This window comes from Felis catus, chromosome B4 (genome assembly GCF_018350175.1).
Source record: "Felis catus isolate Fca126 chromosome B4, F.catus_Fca126_mat1.0, whole genome shotgun sequence".
Classification (NCBI taxonomy): Eukaryota; Metazoa; Chordata; class Mammalia; order Carnivora; family Felidae; genus Felis; species Felis catus.
The window spans coordinates 119,576,326-119,599,242 of record NC_058374.1 but is presented as its reverse complement, the minus strand read 5'-3'; the positions used below and the strand labels follow the sequence as shown (position 1 = coordinate 119,599,242).

Here is a 22,917-nt window from a genome sequence, read left to right as displayed (position 1 = left end):
ATGTGTAGGGGTTCACCAGATAAAGAAGAGGTGACAGGCATTCAAAAAGAAGGTGTAGCTCATACGCCTTAAAAACCTGAAGGTAGTGTCCCACTTTATCACAGATTAAATGCTCTAATCCCCAAAGAATCCTCCATCCCCAGAAACATCACTTCTTTACATATCTTTACAGACAGCATACAGCAAAGGTTCTCAGCTTATCCATGGCGTGGTCAGCCTGGGCACTCACCATGACCGTTCCTCTTTGTGCCGTATGGGAGGACAGGACCACCACCATCAGCAGCTAATGACTCCGTCTTTTTAATGACTCTCTGTTCTCCAGCCTTGCTGATCATGGCTGGCCTAGGCAGGGAGAAAATTAAAAGGAGTTTGCCACCCCCCAAAGGGTGATTTTTTTACAGTAAACACTCCATTAACTGGAACTTTTAGATAGCTGATATTGTCAGCCCTTGCTTTCAGTGTGAGAGACAGTGACAAACAATGACTCCTAGGCATGTATTAAAAAGAGCAAAACCTTCTGGGATGTTGCTGGGGCCAGTGTGCATTCCTCAGCCACCTTCTGTGGCAGCACTGTGGCCCAGTGACAAATTGTCTTCACAGAGCCTAACTCAGACACCATGCAATATTCCAAATATCCACAAAAAAATTAAGGACAATCAATAAACTGCACTTAGGCAAGGGAGGAAAAGACTGTGTTTATATATATGTATTAGACATATATAGATTATATATATATATTACATATAATATATATTTTATGTAATATTTAGAATTCTTCCTAAATATTTTATATACCATATATATTGGATATATATATACACATATATATTTAAGAAGAATATATGTTATATATTATGTAATATTTGGAATTACAAATATTATATAATGTATATAAAACATTGTGTGTGTGTATGTGTGTATATAGATAGATAGATGAATTCCAATAGGGATTCCAACAACGGTGAGGAAAAAAGTATCATTTGGCAATAAGGTACACTAATTTAAAAAATTGAATTAAGTGAAAATTTTGTATATTCTATATGCATATCATTTTACCAAGGTTACTTAACACACCATCTCATTATCTAAAGGTAATTGCGGCTTTATCTTGTAAATATTGCAGTATTGAACCACTAATGCAGCCCTTGGAAATTACCTTAACTAAAAAAAAAAAAAAATGTTTTCATTATGTGGGAATCATTACTGGCTGACACAGGTTTCCAACTGCCCTCAAATTTCCCACTACCTTTTACTGGCCAGAGCTTCCGCTTCTGGCATTAAGGGTTTTGGAACAAGAGTGAGAGAGTGAAAGGAATAGAAGAAAAATAGAATTGTTCCTGCGGTGGGTATATTAATGGATAGACTTGAAAAGACTAAGACAAACCATAGGGCCCATACTGTAATAAATAAAATACCAGTCACTTAGAGAAGCTCACAACCTTATGGCTAAATGAGTCTCTGAGAAAAGATCAACAACTTTTGAGCAGATGTGGGACAAGCACCATGCTAGGCACTTCTATTAAAATTATCTCACTTGGGCCTCATGAGAATTCTGGGGGAGAAATGGCAGCCCGATAGAGTGAATATAAGGAGCATGAATTTTTGAAGTTAGAACTGGATTCAGATCCTGGCTTTGTCACCTACTTTGGCAAGTTCTTAAAATTCCTCAGCCTCAGTTTATTCATTTCTAAAATGAAGATAATTACCAACCTTGTAAGACTGACATGGTAAGGTAAATGGGCTGGTCTGTATTATATGTGTGTTCTCTGACCCTCAGTCTTGTGTTTTCTACCAAACCTCCTCTTGTGTTCAGCTGAAAACTCAGATATTTCTTTGAACTGTGAAAAAGTGTTATCTTCCCCCATCTTGAACTTGCACAGTTGATTTCTTTTGGAACCTTAATGTAGAACATTACATTTGTCCCTGTTAAGTTGCACCTTTTTTATGTCAGCATGGCCTTTGAGCCTGTTGAGGGAATTTTGAATTTTGCATCAGTCTATTACTGTATTAAATATCCTTCATGGCTTTATGGCATTGAGAAATCTGATAAACGTTCCTCGTATGTCTACATTGATGCCATTAATAAAAATATTGAATAGAGCAGAATCCAGGGGCAGAGCCCTGTGGCATTCAATCAGAGGTCCCCCTACAGACTGTGACAGAGTCATTCATCATGTCTCTTGGGTGCATATGTACAACCAGCTGTGAATCCACTTAATTTTTCTCTCATAGAGCCCACCATCTTATAGATAATGAAAGACTTCATCAAGTGCTTTATTGAAATCAAAGACACTGTGTCCGTGGCATTCTTCTGGTCTGTCAACCTCATACTAATAACTCTGTCAAAAGGGGGAAATTAAAATAGTGCAGCAAAAACTTATTTTCAATGAAACCAATGAGGTTTGGAAAGAAGAGTGGCTGATGGCTCAGGGATGGGTCCCAGAGGAAGGACACCTGGCCAGCTGCTGCATGCTTCTAGCTGTGGCGTTGCACTGAGGAACTGACCACATGCCAGGAGCCGGCTCAGAAACTGGATTTAATCAAACGCTAAACAAAGTTAGTATTTATTGAGATGCTTTTTTTTTAATTTTTTTAATGTTTTTTTTTTAATTTTTGAGACAGAGAGAGAGCATGAGCAGGGGAGGGGCAGAGAGAGGGGGAGACGCAGAATCTGAAGCGGGCTTCAGGCTCTGAGCTGTCGGCCCAGAGCCCAACACGTGGCTCAAACTCACGGAGTGTGAGATCATGACCTGAGCTGAAGTCAGATGCTCAACTGACTGAGCCACCCAGGCACCCCTATTGAGATGCTTTTTATGCCAGACACTGCACTACATGCTTTTCATATATCTCGTTTAATTCCTATATTAAGAGGTAAATACCCATTTTTAACCGTATTATTTTGACAAGTTAGTTAAAGCTGAAGGTGTTGAATAGTTGACCCAAAGTCGTAGATAGAAAGTGCCAGAATCAAGGCTCACACCCACATCACCCTGACATCCAGTCTTGGCTCTTAATCACTGTGCCCTCTTGAGCAGATTCTTGTGCCTCAGTGGTGGTGATAATTGATGAGAGAACAAAATTTCCAATCTGTTAACCGATGGTGGGAAGAATTCTCTAACTATGATCAAAGTCTCCCCACCACCTATCTTCAGCCCTTCCTTTCCTGGTATCTGGGCATCAAGAAAATGAATTCTGTATATAATTAATTATTTATTTATTTTGAGAGAGAGCAAGCACAGGATGGGGTAGGAGCAGAAAGAAGAAGAGACAGAGACCCAAGCAGGCTCTGCACCATCAGCGCAGAGCCCGATGTGGGGCTTGAACTCACGAACCGTGAGATCATGACCTGAGCTGAGACCAAGAGTCAGACGCTTAACCAGGTGCCCGAGAAAACGGATTCTGATTGTGCTACCTGGTGCATGTGGAGTTGGAGGAAAGGGAGTTTTGAAGGATAGCTCAAGTGATCAAACACGAGGTCTGATGAAATAGCCTCCATCCAGTGGCAGAGAATACCTCTTAGGTAATCAAGGAGCCTGCCTTCTCTGGAGTCAAGCCCTCTCTCCCAACAGTGCTGTCAAGGCTGGGCTTTCTCGTTGTCTTTTGTCCATTGTTTCACTGTTTGAATCTGCCGTCTGTGCTTGTTTCCATGCCCGCCCTAATCTGGCACACACCTTCTTTGTTTAGCTGGGTTTCAGTACCAATGATTAAATGATAGTCCAGTTGCCAGTCTATTTCATTGGCTCTTTCTGGGCCAGAAAGCCATTCTGTCTCCATTCACATTGTTGGTGTGATTAATTGAGTGCTTAGAATGCAAGCCTGGTCCCAAGTGCTTGAGGGAATCTCATTATCACCACCCGTTACCCCTACAGAATCTATTTGGGTTCCTAGTGATCACTGCCTTCTTTTCATACCTGCACAAACTCTTGTGGTAACCATTTAGAAAGCATGAGCACTTTTACCAAACTGTCATGACTAGGAGAATTAAGACTCTTAAAATATATGTATGGTAAGTCATAAGTACTAGTGTACTAAACACATATAACAAAGAATATCCTACTCACCAAGCAGCCTATAGGACCAGCCTTGTGGTCACATTTCCTTTGAAATATACCGGACAGCATGCAGTTTCTGTGTTGCCTACCCTTTAGTCTAACTGGTAACTAGTCTGTTCCAGAAGAACAGTGGTTTCTGTCTGGTGCATTCTGAATTACAGCCTTCAGGAATGGCTTTATTTATATTACACTTATTGAATACTGAATACTGACTGCTTCCTCCCAGTGTTTTTCTTTTTTTAACACCTTTATTGAAATATAATTACAGATCATAAAAGTCACCCATTGGAAGTATACCTTGCAATGAGTTTTAGTAAATTTATACAATTGTCCAACCATCAATGCAATCCAGTTTTAGAATATTTTCATCACTCTAGAAGGTTCTTTCACAGCCATTGCTGTCATCTTCACTCCTGTTCCTATCATAGGCAACCACTGATCTGCTTTTTTTTAGAAACATTATATAAGTGGAGTCATACAACATGTATGCCTTCTTTCACTTAGCATAATGTTTTTTGAGGTTCATCCATACTGTAGCATTATCTGTAGTCTTTTCCTTTTCATTATTGAGTAGTATTCCATTGCATGAATATACTAGATATTACTTACCTGTTGGCTACTTGATGGAATATTTGGATTGCTGGGTTTAGCTATTATGAATAATGCTGGTTAAATTTTCATTTACAAATCTTTGTGTGTACATGTAATTTTCTTTCTCTTGGACTGCTACCTAGGAGTGGACTTGCTGGGTCATATGGTAAGAAACTGGGTCATAATGTGAGATATTGGCAGTTCTCCAAAAAGTAGATGTGTCCCCTTGATATCTCTGCTAGCAATATGAGATTTCTAGTTTATCCACATCCTTACCATCACTTGGTATTGTCAGTCTTTTTTATTTCAGCCATTCTAGTGGGTATATAGTGATTCCGAGTTGTATTCTGTTATGTGATTCTCTAGGAGATAAGGAAGCAGATGGGGTGAGGTAACAAAGGAAGTAAGTGGATTATTAAAAATCTGTCCCTCACTATCATCCTGCTTTCTTATCCTGAGCCTGTCTTTGGGACTAACAACATCTGCTTTCCTTAGAAATACTTTTTTAAGCCCCTGACATTCTTTTTCCCTCCACACATGGGCTGAAATACGGCGAACACCTGACTCTAAAGTGCAGTAGTAGCTAGCTGGGCTAAGTAAAATCCATGGATGCACTTTTTAAACCTTAATTTTAGCTAGTTTTCAGTAGATTTTTACCTCCTCCCACACCAAACTCTTTTATCAGAGCTGCTGACAAGAAACAGAATTGATTGCCTTGAATTCATTGCATCTTTCACTATTCTACCTACCCACTGATGTAGGGTGTTATGTCATTAAAGTAGCAAACAGCACAAAGGAGGTAGCAAAAGAGCAGAAAAGAAGACCATTTATAACCCAAAAATTGAATAACCAGGCCCTTACTTACCTAAGATTGTCTCTTGGAATGCAATTTGTCTTAAAGCTTCTGTTTACAAATATGTGTTTAGTCAAGTACTTTGCATATTCCGTTTAATTTACAATATGTGGACATGTTAATAATGAACTTTCTTAAACATAGTATCATTTATAATACTGAGACCATGGGTCATACAATATAATAGATCATAAGTTTTATGATCTCAAAAACTGAATGAATAAGGTAAGTTGAAAAATACCCTCAGTAGCCATGAATATCCCCCATGGTTAGCAAAAGATAAGCCTAACTGTGGCCTCTCTACTTCTTAAGATGTAGAGTATTTTTATGTATTAATAATACTGCAAAGAGATTTGCGGTTTTCAAACGCTTTTAGCTCATCATCACATCTCCAAGAATAACTTCAGATGTGGGATATAGCGCATATTTCCCATATTCTTCTGCAACAAATTTTTTCTTCAGTAATCCCAACGATTGGGTTATTGAGCAATGCAAACCAAATTTCTCCTATGAAAACCTAATTTGCAGCAAGCTGTACTTTAAAAGTAACTTACAGGGAAATTAGTTAGGAACTGATTGGTTGGTTGGTTGCTTGCTTGCTTGCTTGGTTTTAATCTTCTGGAGCAATGTTTATGTGAAAATATAATCAGAAAATTAGTACCTTCATCAAGAGGTAATTCAGAGAGCTTTACAAATAAACCTAAGATTCTCATTGATTACAAAAGAAGGCTTTCTACTTCCAGAACCCTTAAATGCTCAGAAGCAATTATACCATTAAAATCTCTCTTTCCATGCAAAGATTATCTCATTTCCTCCTAATTAGTGTTTCCTGTTTTTTGAGACAGACTGTATTGAGAAAACCTACATTCCCTGGGACCCCCCTCACTCTCGCACTGTCCTTTGCTCTCTCTGGGGCCATAGAACTTGGAACCTCTTTTCCACCCCATAGGTTAGCACAGTTGTATTTTGGTCACATGTATTATACAAACTGGTGTTTGCTGATTATTTGGTAGTAGTTGCTATGAAAAGTAATAGCAGAAGGAAAAGAAAATGTGGCAAATCTTGTCAGAGGGATTTTTTAAAGTGTTAGAGGTAAAGGGAAAGAGTTACAGATGGTAGGAGGTAAGCCAGTTTTCCATCACTCATGGCAAGACTGTGTAAAGGAATCAGGGGCTAAGACTCAGAAAGAACAGAAAACTAGAGAGTAGAAAGGAAAAAGCAATAGGACACGAGTGTTCTCTTTGCTTTCAGAGATAGTTCTCCTATGTCATTTGTTACCCACAGCAGAAGTGATCAGATCTGAGATTTTAGGGATACCCCTCTAAAATGTCCTTGTGAGCTAGATGCTATGAGGAACTCTGGGACTCAGTAACACTGTACCTACCTGACTTCCAAAGCCTGCAGTCAGGTGGAACAGGTAAGACACAGACATGTAAAAAGAGAGCTAGCAGTACAAGCCAAGATACATCCAGTGTTACCAGCCCACGGCAGCCCACAGATAATACAGAAATTCAGAGAGAGAGGTTGCAGTAATCCAAGGTGAGCAAGGAAAACTTTAGGTGGATCTTGACTTCATCCTTCCAAGATTCTAATGAAAAGGAGAGTGTGATATTTATATCCATATTTATAGAATATGCAGAAGTGTTGTATATTTAAGTCAAAGAAATGTCCATGGCACAGTTGGAGACCTGGAGGAGATTTGGCTGGAGTTAAAGAAATTTTAGATTAATAGGAGAGAAGGCTGGAAAAGTGAAAGACAGGGTTCTTGATCTAGAATCTACCCAGAGAGGGGCACCTGGGTGGCTCAGTCGGTTAAGCGTCCGACTTCAGCTCAGGTAATGATCTTGTGGTCCGTGAGCTCGAGCCCCGCATTGGGCTCTGTGCTGACAGCTCAGAACCTGGAGCCTGTTTCAGATTCTGTGTCTCCCTCTCTCTCTGACCCCTCCCCCATTCATGCTGTGTCTCTCTGTCTCAAAAATAAATAAACGTTAAAAAAATATTTAGAATCTACCCAGAGATATCTATAGTAACACATTTAAATAACAAAGATAATAGTAAAATTTTTGCTGGTAGGTTTATTCAAGGATAGGATAAAACAAGTTTAAAGTTTCTGTTATACTTAAAAGAGAAATCATGCCTTAGTTCAATGCTTCATGGTTCCCAGAGCAGCTTCCTAGTCATTCTCATTCGATCCACAGAAACCCTTTTTAGTCTTGGCAGGCTGTGTAGACACATATATTTAGATAGATGGATGGATGATATATAGGTAGATGGATGGGTGGATACATGGATACATACATACATACATACATACATAATAGACAAGAAGATATACACACCTGTTTTTTAAATTTTTTTTTCCAACTACTATATTGAGAACCCTAGAGGACTGAATATTTTTTCTTCTTTGTGGCTCACTAATTGCATAACATGGGGGTTACATGTGAAAGACATCCAGTAGTTTGTTGTGTAAGATTATTATTATCCCTCTAATATCACTGCTTAATGATATTAAAGATCACCTAGCTGGGTCATCAGTGTGGATCAGTCGGTTGAGTGTCCAACTCTTGATTTCAGCTCAAGTCATGATCTCACGGTCACGAGATCGAGCCCTGCATCAGGCTCTGCACTGGGCATGGAGTCTGCTTGGGATTCTCTCTCTCCCTCTCTCTCTGCCCCTCCCATGCTTGTGCACACATGTACACATGCTCTCTCCCTCTCCTCCTCTCTCTCAATAATAATAATAATAATAATAATAATAATATTTAAAAAGATCAGCTAGCTGGAAGAAGAATCAGAGGAAGAACAAAATGTCATGATATTCTGCTTCAGAGGTCCTTCTATCCACCATATTATGCCAGGCATGGATTATTACAGCCCAAAAAATCAGAGAGAACATGTCACAGTCAAAAATCAAATGCAAGTTCAAATGAGGACTTCTGGCATTGTGGGAGTTGAAATTGGATGACACACAGGCACTTTTGCCTTGACGCTTCCAGGTGGAAAGTGTTTAGAAATTACCAGAGAGGGGGGAAATCTTTCTCATTTAAATGCAGAATTTAGTTCTGCAGATGAGAACAAAGCAGATAAATTTTTAGCTCAACTTCCATTCTGGGTCTTTAAGAACACCAGAACTCCTCAGAACACTTGCAGTTTTGTTAGAAGAGGCCACTAGGAAGCCAGATGCATGCTCTAGAGTTGCTCTCCGTAGTTAGCAAACATCTAGAAAAGGGAAAGGGGAATTATCTACCTTGTTAAAATGGAAAGAGGGTTCCAAATGCAGGATAAAGCTGTTTCATTTAAGTACCATTTAAATAAAAATCCCCCTCTAAATAAAAAAACTGGAAATAAAAAGGATGCAGTCCCATGGTGGTGATGACTGGAATCGCTTGTGTGCTCAGTGTTGCTGCATGTGTAGTCTCTGGAGTATTCAGCTACATGTGTTATTTCACGTCTGTCAGCTAAATCTGAACTCCAAAATATAACGAATGCAAAATGTGACACTGAGGAACATTATGTGGATTTGTGATTTTCCCTGGAGGACTTGGTCCAGCCAGCAATAAATGGATTGAGATTTCATGCGGAACATGGAGACAGACTGTCGCTACATGACTTTTCTTTGTGACTCATGCACATTGTCGCAGCTTTTTCCAGTGTTTTTTTTTCTATGGTGTCTATGCAAACATGGCAATGAAAATGGAAATTGTAGGATGATAGGATTTTTTTTTTAGTCCATGGAATATTTGATATCCAGAAAAGAAGCACAATCTAAATTTCCAACAATAAGGGGAATGGTTAGTAAATTATGCCATGCTTCTCTAAAGCAATAATATGGTAATATGGAGTTACTTAAAATGTCTACTGAGAGTTGGATATGTTAGGGAAGTATTTTAGCTTTAATATTGAGTGAAAAAAATTAAGGTGAAAATTGAACTTATGTTACAGCTTCTATAAAATATAATCATGGGGACAAAATGAAAGGAAGCATATCTATATGTTAATAGCCTACAGAGAACTTGTCCCCTTACTCGTTTTTCTGTATTTTCTGTCTCTACAGTGGGAGAGCAGTATTGTTACTACAATCCAAACATTGTTTAATTTTAAAAGCAGATGAAGAAAAAACATATTTAATTTAAATCATGTTAAATTTAACGTTTAACATATATCACGTTAAATTTTAAAAGAAAAAAAAAGAAGTCTAAGTATGCTGACTTTACCTGGTGCTGTGACATATATTCTGATGCGAGCCTATTCAGTGTGAGGGTAATGGCATGACATTGTCTAGCAGAATTCCCACAGCCAGACCCAGAAGCATAAAAGACAGTGACATAACATTGCAGCATTGTCACTCCACAGTTATTCTCCTCTTGCTGGGATCTGTGACAGGATTTCTGAAGATGTCCTGTTCAATTGATGATACTAGAGAAAATTCCTAGAGGCAGCTACTGGTCTGATGAATGGGTCCCAATATGAGGAAAGCTCATGTCGGTTCAACACCACTCCTTGCCTTTGGCTCACATTTCTCATAGTAGTTGTAATAAAAACCGTTAAGAAAATATGCAGTAACTTTTATTTCATATCTGTTAGAATTCAGCAGCTGGAACCACATTCTTAGGCTCATATGTATAATAATTTTTTTCTTAGTTAATGGTTTGACTGTGTAGTTATTCATGTCCCGTTTCTCTAAGTTCCCTCTTTGTACTGCCAAATAATCTGTGGCAGAAACTCAATATCAGTGTTTGAATTGAGCGGAATTGGCTCAATATCTTAGAATAACTAAATCCCCAATATATTACCATTACTTTACCTTTTATACCCATGGGGTTTCTTTTATATGCAGTTCACTTCCACCCACACAGGAATGAAACCCGTACAGAGTTTTTCTCTACTACAGTAATCATTGCTCTGGCTTTTTAAAAACCAAAGGTTTGCAGACTGACTGGTCATCAGTTATGGTGCCTAAAGTGATAGGATTCCACTACTTCCCTGTCTGCTTCCAATGATGACCGTATGTTAGTTAAGTTGTTCTCATCCAAGGCAAACCCACTTGCCTTTGGACTTGACTTTTTCATAGTGACTATCTTTCTTTGGAATATTCTGTTACTGTCTGGCCAATTTGATTTCTTATTGTTGACTTGGGAGTTTTGAAGCCAAACGTCACCCCACCACCACCACCACTCTAATATTAGCCAACTTGGATTGAATCTTGGATTGATGAGGACTTCCTATCCTTTGTCTATATATGCATTTCACAAGGAATTCTGTAAGGTACCCACCTGAGCTCTTTTGACCTGAAGCTTTAACACTGCTTTACCTTGTCCAGAATTGAAGCTATAGTATTTTAATGTTTTCAGATGATCAAAACCCATTATAAATGTTTTGAACATAACTCAAAATTTACAAAACACCATTTTAAGAAGCCTTATGACACGTGATTTATAGTGTAGCTGAAGCCAGACGGTGTAGAGATTGATAGCAAGAAGAGCCTGGTAAGTGGTAAAGAGCAGGTTAAGAATCAGGTGCACATCCCTGTCATGATGCCATTAGCAGTGTGACCTTAAACAAGTTACTCAGTATTTGTGTCTCAGGTTGCACCTCTAAAATGAGAATGAGAATGTTATTATAAGGATTAAATGAGATATTTACACATATATAATGTACTTGGCACAGTTTCTAGCACAACTAGACCATAGCAAATGTTAAGTAAATGGTAATCATCAGTATCTTCTGTAATGTGGGATCATTTCTAATAAATGAGGGTTACCCACATGTTTTTGACATGACTCATCACTCTGTGTTAATTTGTTCCATCTATCTATCTATCTGTCTATCTATCTATCTATCTATCTATCTGGACTCTTCCGGAAGGTTCTGTAGAGGAGGCAGCAGTAGACCTCCAGTGTAGAGTGCCTCAGCTTACCTCCTTTGGGGATTAAATAATGTGCATGGGAGAATAGCATGCATTCTTTTAGATTAGGTCTAGGAATAAATTTAACAGCTAGAAACCAGACCCCTTCCTACTAGTACATGTCACTTCAGTGGGCACTTTTTCCAAGGTTAGCCAAATCTCTGCATGCAAAGCACCAGCAGACTTGTTTGATGTGATTAACTTTCTGAAAATCACATAGTCCCTGTCTTTCGGGGTCAGGATTTGCATACATCCTTAGAGCCCACTAACTGCAAGAAGCACAGTGTGAAGGTTGTATCTTCTCTACACCAGGCCCTGTGCTGGTTATTCTCATAACCTCGCTCTTCATCTTCCCAACATTAGGATTGGCATTAACTTCCTCACTTTATAGGTGAGAAAATGGAGATCAGAGACTCAGGTATCTCGCCCCAAATTGAGTTGTTGGAGAGTAAACTGAAAGCAGCAGTGGAGGGGACACCAGCTCAGTTTTACCACAGTTATTTGTTGTTTAGTGTCAGTTATTTGACAAAGTATTTCTGAATTCATTTATTACGATAAAAACGTTACTTAGCAGGACCCAGGGGCCCAAGGCAGCAGCAGCAGCAGGTCCAATTAGCTATTGGGAGGAAGGCAGTGGAGATTTTATGGGAGGAATTTATATTCAATAGAAGCATTTGGCAAAGTAATTGAGAATAAGAATAAAAGAGAATGAGAAGAATGTAGTGTTTTTTAGACTTGCAAATACATTTGAAAAGGTTAATGTTATATTTCCCTGAAATGGAGGAATTCTTTGATCTTGATACTCTTTAAAAAAAAAAAAAAAGAAAGAAAGAAAAGAAACAACGCAAAAATACAAGGGCATTTCTCTGGATCGTGTAAACAATATTGCCTGCAAGTCATGGACATTGGGACCATCCTTATTAAGCATACTTCTAAATCATCTGAGGAGCGTATGGTGAAATTCTAGATTTGCAAAACTTGCTAAACTCCTCCAGGTAGTGAAATGCCACACCGGCTAATATACATGCAGGAAGATAACACAGGGTTATGTGAGTATGGAGAAGGACGGCAAATGGGTTTCTGCATGGACGACTGTAGGATAAGGAATTTAGGGAGAAGTAATACAAGCCCTCCTTCCAAGATTAAAAGGCTTTGAACTATCAGCTGTAACAAAGTTAAGAGGTTTTACAGCCAGTGTGTATTTTTGCCCCTGGTTTTTCCTCCCATGGCTGAAAGGCCAGCCAGAATCAGGAGTACTTAGAGAGGGACATTTAAAAGGGTACATTCAAAGCAGAAAATAGTGTACTGCTCAGATGTAAAGCCATGGTTCACTTACACCTGGAATGTTGTAATTTGCTGGACAAACCTTAAGCAGCTGTAAAGGGGTAGGAGAAGGTACAGAAATTGACTAGAATGATGTGTGGGGAAGAGGAGCTGCTTTATGGGGGTGACTGCAAAGATCAGGATGCATCAGCCAGGCAAGATAAAGGTTTACAAAATCATAGGGAGGTGGTGCATGTGATCACTCACCTTGATGAACATTTGCTATCCCCATCATCAACAGACATGGATCAGAGAGTAGATGTGAAAGGAATAGAGCATACTGCTGGTTTAAAATCTGAATCAGTGTGGGCAGAAAGTCAAATGGCTAACTGACAAATAGGCAAATAAAAATTCAAGATAGTGCAGGAGGAATGCCAGAGAATGCCCACCTCTCCTCTTTAAAACTTGAAAAGAGAGATTTTGTTTAGATCACTTACACTATGGGTATTGTACTTGAGGAACTAGTGACCCAAATAGTTCTAGTTCTGTCCTGGAACTACACGTGGGCAGAGAAGAGGTAAATGCATTTCTTATGAATGGATTTATAATATGCTCTTTTAAAACATCAGTAATATTTGGAGATGTGCCCAAACTTTGCAGTTTACCTTCAAGTAAAACAAATTTTGGAGTCAGGCAAACCTCATTCAAATCCCAGAGCCACCACGTACTGGCCCTTAGATAGACTACTTAACCACTCTGAACTTCAGGCTCCTCTTCTGTAAAGCAAGAAGAACCCCTTCCAGAGAGGGATGTTGGGATGGTTGAAAAAGTAGCATTTGCAAAGCTCCAGGAAGAGGTGGGAACTGAGACTGTCTGCAACTCTTGGTTTCCTTTGTCACCTCTTCCACAGTGTGCCTTGTAGGGCCCTCAGACTCAAAATCCCATCCTGGGGAGACTTTGAGTCTTCCCCCAGGTAGGTAGTGCTTGACTCCAACCCTCCTCTGCTACCTTCATCTACATTAAAATTCATTCTTTCATATTCATTGAACCCCTATTATTTCAAGCATTGCTTTAGGCATTTGGGAAATCATAATGATAAAGATACACCAGAGCCTTGCCTGCAGGAAGTTTACCTAGGGGAGATGGGTACACACACACACACACACACACACACACACACACACACACACTGAACCTATAAATAAAGTTATTTCATAGAATGATAAAAAGAGGATCATGCGGTAGAGTGTGATGGGGGTTGAGGACATGGTTCTTTTAGTGAGAGGAGGGAGAAGGCTTTTGTGAGGAGATAACACTTGAGCCCCAGAGGGATGAGAAGGCATCATTTGAAAATCTTGAGGGGACCATTCCAGGCAGATGGACAAAAGGGATAGAGGCCCTAAGGCAAGAATGAGTATGGAATGTTCAAGGAACAGAGAAGGCCAGTGTGGACATCCTGAATGGAGGGACACAGAGGGAGGCAGAGGGCAACCAGCCCTGTTGGGCCTTGGGGCCAGGTCAGGACTCTGATTTTATTCTAAGGGCAATAGACTCTGTATGGGAGAGTTTTCTGCTGGTGCAGGTTAAAGTGACTTATCCTCTGGAAAGGGTGGTGGTTGATGAGAGGAGATCTAGACTCCAGGGCAGCACCAGCAGGAGGAGCCGTGCCTCTGCTCTCTTTTCCAACCCCCACTCCACAGCCACATTGGACTCTGCCCCTGCCATTCCCATCTTTCTGGACTTGAGGGCTCACCCTGATTTCACACATCTCTCATGGTGCAGAGGTAACTGCACAGATCCCTTCACTTTTCATCTTTTAGGACATCTTTTTCTCAGATGAAATATTTAACCCAAATATATGTCGTTTCAGGTTTTAAAAATCAATTTGATTGGCCACAGGAAACGTATTTTGGCATCTCTGGGAGACAGGCTGCACGACGATCCACCACAGAAGCCCCCTCGGTCCATCACCCTCAGGGTAAGTGCCCAGCTTGTTCGTTTCCGCCTCCACTCTTATCCTCAGAAGTTATTGTGTGCAATAAAATGACATGATCGAAGCAATGGATCGAGAAGTACAGGCTGTTTTCCATGTGGTTTACCTTATTTCTATAAAAACAATCGCAGTTTTGATTGTGTTTTGTAAGATGAGATTTGTTTCTCTCAATTGGTTAAGCGTATGCTTTTGAGATTTAGATGTACACATTACAAACCAGCACTTTTAAAGAACCACTCCCTCTGCCCCCTTCCCACATTCCCATCTGCACCAAGTGAGAGGAGATGAGTTTTAGGTCAAACTCCTCAAACCCACAGAACGAAAATCATTCAAGGACCACAGTTAAGGAAAGATAAATTGAAAGTTAACCTTAGGGTCTCCTGTTTTTTTAGGAGGTACAAATTTGTCAGCTTTACTTCCTTCAGAAATTATGAATAGAGAATCCAGAACATTAATAAATGATTGCAGCTATATTTTAGAATTCTGGGGCAGAAAAACTAGAGAGAAAAGTATAGAATGGAGACAAAGATAACGTGGAAGGAGAAGGAAGGCAAGAAGGGCAAAGCAGAGAGAACAAGAAAATGAGAGTTGATTGCTGGCAAAATGGCAGTGGGAAGGAGCAGCCAACAGTCACTGGTTTCCATGAGGCCCTGTTGGAACTTCTCAAAAACTCATCGAAAAGCCTGGATCTCCATGACTGGTTAGAGAGTTCCAACTCTGTTCTCTTTATTTCATCCCGCACTGGCTTCTGATCCCTTTTCTGCACGTGTCAGCAAAGGCAGCAATAGCAAACAGTACACCCAAGCATGGCACTTAGATGTAACTGCCGACAATGAAATGCAGTAGAAAGCCTCTTATCAGTGAACTTCAGAAAACAGCAAAACTACTGCCAGGACAGCAGAGGGTCAGGTGGGAGAGAAGCTGGTAAGACTGTGAGTCTGATTCCATTTTAAAGAAGAAGATACACAACGATTCCAGGGAATACAAGAGATGTGGCTGGAGGAGGGAACCAGCAGGAAAATTGAGCACTAGGGAAATTGGGATACACTGGGACATTTGGAGACCAACCAGCTGGGGGCTTTGGGAGCAGTGAAAGTAAAAACAGGACGTGTTTTTCTTCCCAGTAAGGGAAGCCTCAAATAAATTAGGGGGAAAATAAGACTAGAAAGTGATTATTGTCTTACCTTCATTTCGCTACACAAAAGGAGGTAAAGATGTAGGTGCCTTCAGTGTAAACATCCTAAAATGCCTCTGTAGACGAGTAACTTCCTCCTACTTACTCTGCTCTCTTTCCTTCCCCTCCTGAACCTCTCCCTCCGGCTCCCTGGAAGAGATTTAGGAGAACAACAAACAGATCAAAGACAGAGATTCCCAAGAAAAAGTGCAGGATCTTAATCTGTCACAGGAGGCCCAGAACATCTGGGGGAGAAGTGGCCTGGAGACTCAGCACAATCCAACCCTCCTCTGACTTGCAAACCCTAGAGCCCAGCCGTCTGCCACCCCTTATCTGACTTCTGACCAGTTTCCCTCAGCTTGAGTCATCTTTGCCGTTGAAACACGTCCCCTGTCATTATATGCATTGCTCTGCAGTCTGCGTGTGACATGCTGTGTTTCCATACTGTGTCCTCTTCCCTGCCTGATTGCCAGACCACCCTTTGATGGAGAATCAAGACCCATTAGGTCCTACTGGGGCCTTCTTGTCATGTGTCACTACAGTGAGGACACTCTGTCCACAAGGAGATGCATCTCTTCCCTTGTGAACACACCCAATCGCGTCAGGGGTGCCCAGCATACGGGTGCCTCTCTCCTGAGCTCCTCCGTAGCACTGGTGTAGGAAAGCCGGGCCTGACTCATTATCCTTGAAAACTTTGACCTGAAATACTTAGGGGGGAAAGTATTGCCTAGAACACGCCATTAATAAAATGGTAGAATGTCACCCATTCCTTAGCAGGTGATTCAGAAATGACTCCCCACCCCTGCAGTGTGTCTTGTCAGTATTTCACAATTGTGAAACCAAAGGTTAGCCACAAGAACATGGTATTTATTTCATGATGTATTTCCATTCAGGATCCCAGTGGTAATCACACTCCTCCTCAGTTGTCTCCATCACTTAGCCAAAGCACTTACACCACTGGTGGCTCCCTAGACGTTCCTCACATTATCATGCAGGGCGATGCAAGGAGGAGAAGAAATGAAAACTACTTTGATGATATTCCCCGATCAAAACTGGAGAGGCAGATGGCCCAGGTAAGGTGTTAAAAGCCTCTGTGATATTTTTGCCTTTCACCCATATCGAGTAATGCATTCTGATATTGAACACTAGCTTGCAGTGAGCCGATGGATGCCTGTTGTCCACCCAGCTGGAATTTTACCATCTTATGCTATGGCCTTCATTCCCTACTCGCTCAAACCAGACTGAAAACACACCTTCCGGGAATGGCTTGTATACCCAGGTCCTTGTTATCCATTCTTAAGGGAGAAGTTGTCTGATCCCATTGCACCCAGAAAGTCTTTGTGCCAAAGGGAATCATCCCGCGTAAGAATGAAATCATAATGAAAATGAATAACAAAAGTCTGGGTTATAAAATGTAAATTGGTTAGATGACAGAGCAGAAGTTGGGGGGAAGTAGTAACTCCTCGTGATGTTGTTAATTTCCTTCCGGGTTAACATATTTGAACAGTATCACACTGTCGGGACTGGTTGCATCGTCTCACAGTGTCACCTTGAGTAGTTGAAGGTGATGATGCTGCTTGACACAACTGAAAAGAGAGATCTTTCATGCTTAGCCCTCTCTGTGGTTTTGGCAGAGGTGTCCATGCCTCACCTGCCCTCAGACTGCCGCTCAGAAACATGAGTCAGCCATACCCAACAGTGGAACTGTTCTTAACACACGTCCAGGGGGGCAGCTAAGGCTCTAGCGTTTGTCCTCGAGATTCAAAGATTTGGATTTGTTGACAACAACTGGCAGAATCAACTGTTTTCATCCTCCTTCCAGGTTCAGACTGGTGTGTTAAGAGTTTTCTCTCTGCCTCCCACACCTAAGATGAGAATCTTGAGGTGAAAATTCGACTGTAATTGCTTTGCTTTGCTTGTTAAATATTTTTCTCAACTGTTTGGTGAGATTCTGTTTTGAAAAGCCTTTGGTAAACATTCTGTGCTGCCGCTCATGAAAGAAAAATGTGAAGAGAATGTTCTGGAAACCATGACTTTTCTGCTTGCAGATGCCCTGGAGAGAGAGAGAGTCTGGTATATTGCAACTCCTTTTAGCTCTCTCAATATTGAATTGTTCTCTGGGATCTTTGTGCAGGGAATGGCAATGTTAGGATTATGGAGAATCTTTTCTTGAAGGGAGATGAAAATGTACAAGTTACAAGAAATGAATAATTTTCCTTTTCTCTCTTGTTAAGTATTATCTTTTAATCCTTATTCTTGTTTTCACTGATGTTCTTTTAGAGTCTGAAAGCTTTTTTCCCCCAAGCTGTTCATATATTTCCTGCTACTTGTTAGTATTTGTGGATCACATATATGTGGTTAAATTTCTGTAATGACAGCATTTCAGAGACATGATTTAAGTTTGACCCATGTAGTCTTTATGTATTAGTACCAACTGGGTATTTTCTGAAACTTTCTATTTCCTGGGTAAAGGAGGATCCTTCCTTAAAGAGCATTAGCTACTGTTGACTATGCGAACTTCAAAAACAAAATCACCTATCTGAGATCCTCCTATAATTTATGACATTTCTGCACACAGCACAGTTTTTTCAAAGAGGAAATTAATTACTCCTCTGCCTGCGTGTGAACACTCAGAGATAATCTAGCAAGATTTCTCCCTTAGGTCCCTCGTGAGATTCAAAGGCTAGTATTTCTTGTTGAATAGCCCAGATGTTTTTCCCATCACTCCAATTGGAAGGCATCCCTTTCAAGAATTGTCCTATCCTTGAGAAAGTTGAATGAACTTGTATCTGGCCAGGTGAGAAAGGCCCAAAAGCAGAGAGAGGATAGATAAAAGGGTGGATGGGACGCGGTGAGCCACAGAGGGTCTGTGTGGATATGCTTGTTTTCCTCACGTGTACTGCTCACAGCAATCGAATGACTGATGTAGACATAGGCCAGGAGCCAGGAGCATATTAGACCTTTCTGAAATCCTGCGCTCAATACAGCACTTTGGCTGCAGAGAAAGCAGAGAAAATAGGAGATGGCACTACAAGAAACTAATCAATAAGAAAAAGGAATTCTGGGATTGCAACTCTTTCGGTTGTGTTAATTGCAGTTTTTTGTTTGTTTCTCTTGAGAATGTTTCCTAGTCTAGAAATGCCAGAAATCGTGGAGAAATGAATGTGTACCTTTTAAAAATAGTCTCAAAGCTTTAACCTGTCAAAATATGAAATACTCTGTGATTTTGTTGTTGAACAGTTTTTTGTTTTTTTTTTAAAGTGCTTTTCTATCACTCAACCGCTCAATTGGTGTTTTTTTCTTATCCTTTCTTTTCTGGTCATTTGCTAGGATGATTTTTTAAATCCATTTGCTTTTTTAACAACCTGTCATGCTCTCCCCATGCCACATTTCTTCCCCGAGGCTATGTGCTTAGCCAATAAAGTTGGGTCTTCCTAAAGACTTGGATTAGAATTTAAAATTTCGGTAGGCAAGCAGCTAGTTACACCTCCATCCAACCAGGAGCCTGGTCCCTGAGGTTCTTTCCCAGGACCTTTCTCCCAAGGGGCTTTCGTTGCATGGGTAAGGCTCACCTAACCAAACAACACAAGTCCGTCTTCAGGCTTGCTAATTTACTAAAAGAAAGGAAAATGCAATTAAGAGAAAAATCACCAGGTCAGAAAATCTGTTCTCAGCAGAGACTCCACCAGAGTGATCTGGAATTCTAGTCATAGGCCAGAAACCTCAAGTTCTTGGTGGTTGCAATAATTCATAGGAGTGTTGCCCTCTTAAGATCTACTCAGTAGATGTTTGGAAGTGCTTTGCTTAACCTAGAAAACCAATGCTTACAGTTAAATTGAGATACATTTAATGTCCGTTCCACTATGAAGTTTGTTCATTGGCAAATGATTTTCAAAAGTAACACTAGAGTGATGTTTAATTATCGGTGTTCAGGTTGAACTAGTATGAAAAATACCTGTCTTGGAATCCAGTGGCTTTTAAATACTGTGGCTATTGTTTGCTTTTATTCTGATATAAGTAATATTCTGGCATCAAATTGTCTTAAATGAGTATGTGAGAGATGGAATTGAGTTCAGTACTAATAACATTTTTTAAACCACTGAACATAATGATATAATCACATCTAGACAATGGGTTTCTGTCATGCTGAAAACATCACTTTTCTGGCCTACAGTTCTAAATTGGACTCATTAGCTCAGAAGCTCTGAAATGCTCCCATATTTCCCTGCCTCTAATAAATGAATGTCACACTCACATTTGTATAATAATAACTTAATGCCCATAGAGCTTTTAAATTTTCAAAGTACTTTCACATCTATTATCTCATTTGAGTACAAACGAAGTATCCTACACAATTGCTCTTGTGCACATAGCATGTGGCTGATCAGCTTTTCAGTCCGAGTTCTGTAGTGAGTGAAAATAAAGTGAAACTATGGAAAGCCGATCAGAAGGGGGATAAATATTTCCAGTATTTAGGGCCTACTCGCCATCTTTAGAAATGTTCTCAAGTGATATTTATTTAGAAGTCAGAATACTCTGAAAATGAATAATAAAAGAGAGTAATGGGGCTAATCAAGTTAAGGGACCACAGTCTCCAAAGTTACTAAGAAACAAGAAATTCCCAATGTGAAACTTCCTACCATTTATAGAAGGCCTTCATTTACAGAAAATACTTATGGAAAAATGAAATGATGCTTCTAGTTTCACAAAAATAAAAAGGACTCCTAAATAGTAAAAGAAATACATATCTTTGAACAAATTTTAGCTTGATATTAATGAGGAAAATCCATACTGTAGAAGTCGTTAAGGCTCTCATCTAAATAAAAATACCAGTATTTGGGGGCAGTTACCTTATCTGATGCACACAAACCTGAGAAACAGGCATTATCCACATTTTGAAGACAAGGAAACTGAGAAACCACATGACTTGTGTGGTCTGGGTCACATAGCCAGAAAGGAACTGAATCAGAACTCACCTAGGGCATTATGTAAGGCACTGCAAAGGCTTGGTCTGAATTGCTCCTAAATCAGTACTGTTGATACCGTTGAAATGCCAGTGTTTCTTGATCCAAATAGTATCACTTAATAAGTATGACTAGACCAATTACTTCTTTATTTGAAAGCATTTAACATATAAGTTCTACAAATGTTCATTCTTTTGATATTGTTAAAAGAAGAGAAATGGAAAGGGAGTCAGATAGAAGCCCCGCCACAGCCAAATCCGTGCCTGGGATTCCATGTGCTTTATCTTATCTGATCCTCACAATGTCCCTCCTGTACTCGAGGAACCCTGGGTGGGTAAGAGCTGTGCCTCATGGCTTGAGTCAGCACTCAAGCTCTGTCTACCTGACTGTATCCTGGTTCTTCTATGGCTCTTGATACCTTGTGGTATCTGTTTTAAATGATATAAGTATTTTTTTTAAGTTTATTTATTTTTAGAGAGACAGAGACAGTGTAAGTGGGATAGGGGCAAAGAGAGATGAGAATCCCAAGCTGCCAGCGCAAAGCCCAGTGCAGACCTCGAACTCATGAAACCACAAGATCATGCATGACCTGAGCCGAAACCATGAGTCAGACACTTATCTGACTGATATAAGCCCCTGAATGGTATAAATATTTTTAAATGACATAAAACATTTTCATAACAGTTCAACAAATACAAACTTATATGCTGTAATAGATTATACTCATGTGGGTATAGCAAGAAGAATGACGATAAAATCACTAGTAGTTTAGTGGAAACTTATTGAATCAGGTTTTGATGAATCATCATAAAACCCTTTAATGCAAAACTATAATGGTTATTTGTTGAGCCTTTTGGTGGAGACCCTCTCTGCACAGCTTGGTAGAACTCTGCCCTGTACACATGTTTGTGAAAGCTTTGTATGTGGGTGGGGTTTACTGTGCATACAGAGAGGTCCTTGTTTGTGGTTTCTCCAAACAGTAGATGCTGTTTCCTTAGTGGCTTCTTCATTTGGAGTTCTGATTTGGTTTCTTTCTGGCTGTGTGACCTGTACCAAGTCATGTGGTTTCTCTGAACATCAGTTTTCTTTAAAATGTGGATAAATCCTGCCTCTGGGATTTGTGTGTATCAGATAAGATAAGTTATGTGAAAGCATATTTGTATGTATCAGGTAAGAAATTTATGTGTAAATACATAGATGATATGACTCTCAATTCAGATGTATCACCCGTGGGTCCCTGGTTCATCAAAGGGCCAGTTAATACCAAAGATATCAGAAAGGTAAATGCTCACTCAGATGGTTGTAGCATTCTATAAAGACCATCTTTTTGTTCTAGTATTATCCATGCTTAGAATATATAATATACAATGGAATTGGAATTTTCCTCTTTATTATTTTAATTATATAAATATGAAGGCTCCCAAGAAGTGTCTTATGATGGAGAAGGGATCTGTGTAGTGATCACAAAGCCAGGAGAAGCAGAAGATAGATGGAATAATTCTCTACAAATTCAGGTTACAAAAGTAGGTAGCACTCCTTAATCCCCATCACCTGTTTAACCCATTCCCTCACCCCCCCCCCCTTGTGATGAGCACTGGGTGTTGTATAGAAGTGTTGAATCACTATATTGTACACCTGACACTAATATGTGAACTAGCTGGAATTTATGTGAACTAGCTGGAATTTAAGTAAAAACTTTAAAAGAAAGTATGTAGCAAAGAATATCTTACAGTAATGGCATGTTATTATTATTTTAACATGGTGAGGTAAAAACATTAAGTGACAAAGAAGGGATTATTTTTCCCTTAAATGAAATTTACAACTTGCTTGAAATGTACAGTACACAAAATTAGCTAGAGAGGCATGAATATCTCAAAAAGCCATGAGGCAAATGCTTAGCCATCTTTGGGAAAGAAGGAAGATGGTAATTGATTCTATCATACTTTTCCCTGGGAGAGAAAGTCTATTGTTTCTAGAAATACTGCCCACTGCTCTGGCATTATGGGAATTTACAGAATCAGCCTTTAGAAAATAGCACAACTATGTTAAAGGAATAACATTTTACAGAGTGATTTTTCCCTAAAACTAACAAGTTTTCTTATTACTGTGTTAACATCAG

General features: G+C 39.8%; 1 protein-coding gene and 1 long non-coding RNA gene across 22 annotated transcripts in view; one reads left to right on the top strand and one right to left on the bottom strand.

Annotated features, from left to right (window-relative positions):
* ANKS1B (ankyrin repeat and sterile alpha motif domain containing 1B) overlaps window positions 1-22,917 on the top strand; it is a 1,072,204-nt gene that overhangs the window by 970,948 nt on the left and 78,339 nt on the right. For 14 of the 19 annotated variants that reach the window (XM_023257357.2, XM_011284168.4, XM_023257356.2 and 11 more), the window contains 2 exons: window positions 14,538-14,645; window positions 16,728-16,907. In XM_023257357.2, coding sequence (XP_023113125.1) covers window positions 14,538-14,645; window positions 16,728-16,907 — 288 coding nt within the window. The remainder of the gene's footprint in view (window positions 1-14,537; window positions 14,646-16,727; window positions 16,908-22,917) is intronic. The other 5 variants (XM_045062214.1, XM_045062213.1, XM_045062212.1 and 2 more) reach the window with 2 other exon arrangements.
* Window positions 1-22,917, bottom strand: part of LOC111561410 — a 53,032-nt gene that overhangs the window by 13,288 nt on the left and 16,827 nt on the right. For all 3 annotated transcript variants that reach the window (XR_002743994.2, XR_006601004.1, XR_006601005.1), the window contains 2 exons: window positions 15,845-15,984; window positions 230-342 (listed from right to left, as the gene is read on the bottom strand). This is a non-coding gene — a long non-coding RNA (uncharacterized LOC111561410). The remainder of the gene's footprint in view (window positions 1-229; window positions 343-15,844; window positions 15,985-22,917) is intronic.